General features: G+C 63.9%; 2 protein-coding genes across 2 annotated transcripts in view; both read left to right on the forward strand.

Moving 5' to 3' along the window:
- Nucleotides 1-237, forward strand: part of TraAM80_06751 (uncharacterized protein) — a gene marked incomplete at both ends in the record, with an annotated part of 438 nt that extends 201 nt beyond the window's left edge. The window contains one exon of the mRNA XM_029383582.1: nt 1-237. This exon is cut by the window's left edge and continues 201 nt beyond it. Coding sequence (XP_029236629.1) covers nt 1-237 — 237 coding nt within the window.
- A 43-nt stretch (nt 238-280) lies between these two features.
- On the forward strand, nt 281-664 carry TraAM80_06752 (uncharacterized protein; the record flags this gene model as incomplete). The annotated part of the gene is made up of 1 exon (XM_029383583.1): nt 281-664. One exon carries the CDS (start codon nt 281-283, stop codon nt 662-664), a length of 384 nt encoding a protein of 127 aa, XP_029236630.1.
- Between the last annotated feature and the right edge of the window lie 367 nt (nt 665-1,031).

Below are 1,031 nucleotides of genomic sequence, written 5' to 3' on the forward strand. Positions count from 1 at the left end.
CCCGCCTCGGGTCGGCATAAAATCAACTCGAGGCGGCCGCAGCCCCATCGCTTCTTTCGGATGAGCCCGGCTGAGCGTCGCGGCCGGTCCCTTTCTGCCCGGCAGGAGGATCTCTTCGGAGAACTCCGCCCCGCCGAGCCAACACCTAGGCGACAATGCGCCAGCGGCCATGGTCCTTGGGGCGACCTGCAGCTACGCCGCCTGAGGCGGCCCACTGCCTGCAGGCTTGGGGGGTGAAACTTTGGTGAAGTATCGCTTGGCGCGTGAGATTGTTGTCGCAATGCCGAGGCGCTTGCCTAGAGGGGGCTGTCGGCAAGGCTGCTGTTTTACTCTTTCTCAGACGCCATGCCGCCGCGCTTTCTTCATTTGGGCGGGTGGGCTACCCATTATACTCTTGGCGGCGGCCGTGTTCGGATCGCGTGCGATGCGCGATTTGGAGGGGCAGCCAGTCGCCCCACCGCCCTTTGTGAATCCAACCAGCTGCGCAGCCAGAAGGCCGATTGGGCCGCCCACAGGCAATTTGTCAGAGGCAACATTGCAACTCGCAGAACGGTACTTCGCGCAGCCCGCCGACGCATCAAAGATGCTAAGCGCGCTCAGATCGCCACACGAAGATCCGGTTTTCCCACAACAGAAGCAGGAGCGGCGGCTGAGCAATTGGTAGCCAACTTTCTAGCACCCAGCAGACGGGCCGTTCTTTCGTCAACATCCGCAGTTGAGCCCGCCCGTTCACGGCAACGGTCCGACACGCGGTGAAACACACGCCACCCCATACGGCGGCCCAGCGCCCCACCGTTTTGGACGCCGGAACCTCCCGCCGTGGATAACGCCAGATAGTGGTGCGAGACCCTGCTGGTCCTGCACTACCTTCTACTGCGGGAGGCGCGCGCTTCTGCGAAATCGCGGCGGCTCGCTGGAGAGCGAGATGCTCCCAGCGGGAACTGGAAGAGAGGGCGGGCTGGGGTCAGACTGAGGCAGTGTTTGCCGCGCGCTGCAAACCCCGCTCGCCCCGCCGGCTATGGTGGCGAATG

The sequence above is a fragment of the Trypanosoma rangeli genome, assembly GCF_003719475.1.
Source record: "Trypanosoma rangeli strain AM80 chromosome Unknown Tra_15.4_contig_00255, whole genome shotgun sequence".
Taxonomy (NCBI): domain Eukaryota; phylum Euglenozoa; class Kinetoplastea; order Trypanosomatida; family Trypanosomatidae; genus Trypanosoma; species Trypanosoma rangeli.